This window comes from Lactuca saligna, chromosome 3 (assembly GCF_052625555.1).
Source record: "Lactuca saligna cultivar CGN05327 chromosome 3, ASM5262555v1, whole genome shotgun sequence".
In the NCBI taxonomy this organism is placed as follows: Eukaryota; Viridiplantae; Streptophyta; class Magnoliopsida; order Asterales; family Asteraceae; genus Lactuca; species Lactuca saligna.
The window spans coordinates 148,278,809-148,280,489 of NC_136419.1; the positions used below are offsets into that span (position 1 = coordinate 148,278,809).

Genomic DNA, 1,681 nt, shown 5'->3' on the forward strand with positions numbered 1-1,681 from the left:
CACTAAATTGGGTAGTCTTTTTTATCTCCAAATTGTTGACCAATATTTCAACTTCGGGATCTAATGAGTAGAGCATCAACTTCTTGGCTAATTTTCCACAATCATACCCTTTACTCAAAACCATCTCCAACATGTCACCATTAACAATTCGAACAACTCTTGGGTTAATGGTTCAACAACATCAACAAAGCACAAGGATGAAACATCACTAGGATATCTCATAGCATCATAATGTTAAAGCTTATTGTTTCACCGTAAAATTCCATTTTTAAGCTTCCTGCATACGCATCAATCTTTGTTCTAGCCGTCTTCACGAATAATCTCCTAAGTAAGATTATACCCAACTTTGATGATACTTGTTCATCTAGATCAATCACATAGAAATCCGTCGGGAAGACCAATTGGTTCTCTTGCACTAGGACATCTTCCAAAACACCTATAGGAAAGGCACTTGATTTATCCGCAAGAGATATTATGACACTGGTTTCACTTACGGGTCCGACATTCAATGATTTATACACTGAATAGGGCATGACATTGATAGAGGCACCAAGATCAAACATAGCACTACTAAAAGTGACATCTCCAATCTTGCAAGGAACCGTGAACATTCTGGGATCTTTGCACTTGGGTGGAAGCTTCCTTTGTAAAACCGCAGATGCATTTTAGTTCATTGAGATTTTCTCATTTCCTTTCAACTTTCTCTTGTTGGTGCAAAGCTCCTTTAATAATTTTGCATATCTCAAAATTTGTTTGATTGCATCAAGTAAAGGAATGTTTACTTCCACCTTTCGGAAGGTGTCCAAAATCTCTTTCTCCTCCGTTTTCTTCTTCGAAGTTGCAAGTCGGAAGGGGAATGGCAGTTGAGTGGCTATTGGAGTCACTAGAGGGGTTGTCTTCTCTGGGGCTCCGGTTTATGCATAATTTTTTACTATAGATTCTTCAATGGGAATGACTTCTATTTCTTCCTCTTCATCCCTAGGTTCTTCTTTGAACTACTTTCCCCGGCTTGTTTGCCACTTTTCAAGGTCACCACATTGACATTTGTGTTCTTTTCGGTTTGACAAGGCAATTTCCCACGGGATTCCAACTTGCTTATGGATGTAACTATATCTCCCATTTGTGCTTCAAGGTTGGAGATATTAGTTCTTGTCTCTTTTTGGAATTTTTGGGTACTAGGAGCTAAGGATTTGACAATGTCGTCAAGAGACATTCCGGAGCTACTTGGTTGGGATTGAAGAGGTTGCTGGTGATGTATAGGGTGTGCTTTGGGTTGATAATGTGGTTGTAGGTGTTGGTAGTGAGGTTGTGGTGGTGGGTAGGAAGTTCTAACCAATGCATTTTGAGGCAATGGTCTTGGGTTGTAGCTCATGTTGGGATTTGGCTCCCAACTTGAATTGTAAGCATTTTGGTAATCGGATGGTTTGTTGTGGTAGTTTTGGAACTCTCCCGTGGCATTTACATGTTCCGCATCTTCTTGGAGAATGGGAGACATATCCGTAGGGTGTCCCATGGTTGCACATATTCCACAAACCATCACTTGTGGAGTTTGTCACATGGCTAGCTTTTGGACAACGGAGGCTAGATCTTAGTTTTGAGACTCGAGGTTTGATGATCCCACTTCATTGACTTTGTGTTGTGTCTCTCTTTTCATATCTTGGCGCGGGCCAAAATGTTAAGA

General features: G+C 40.6%; 1 protein-coding gene across 1 annotated transcript; it reads right to left on the reverse strand.

Annotated features, from left to right (window-relative positions):
* Positions 1-218: 218 nt before the first annotated feature.
* Positions 219-563, reverse strand: LOC145036072 (uncharacterized). The gene has a single exon (XM_078984551.1). The coding sequence runs from the start codon at positions 561-563 to the stop codon at positions 219-221; it is 345 nt and encodes a 114-aa protein (XP_078840677.1).
* Positions 564-1,681: the final 1,118 nt, after the last annotated feature.

What these genes read in the sequence shown, in the direction of transcription:
- LOC145036072 (XM_078984551.1), bottom strand. Translation starts at nt 563, where the DNA reads ATGTTTGATCTTGGTGCCTCTATCAATGTCATGCCCTATTCAGTGTAT.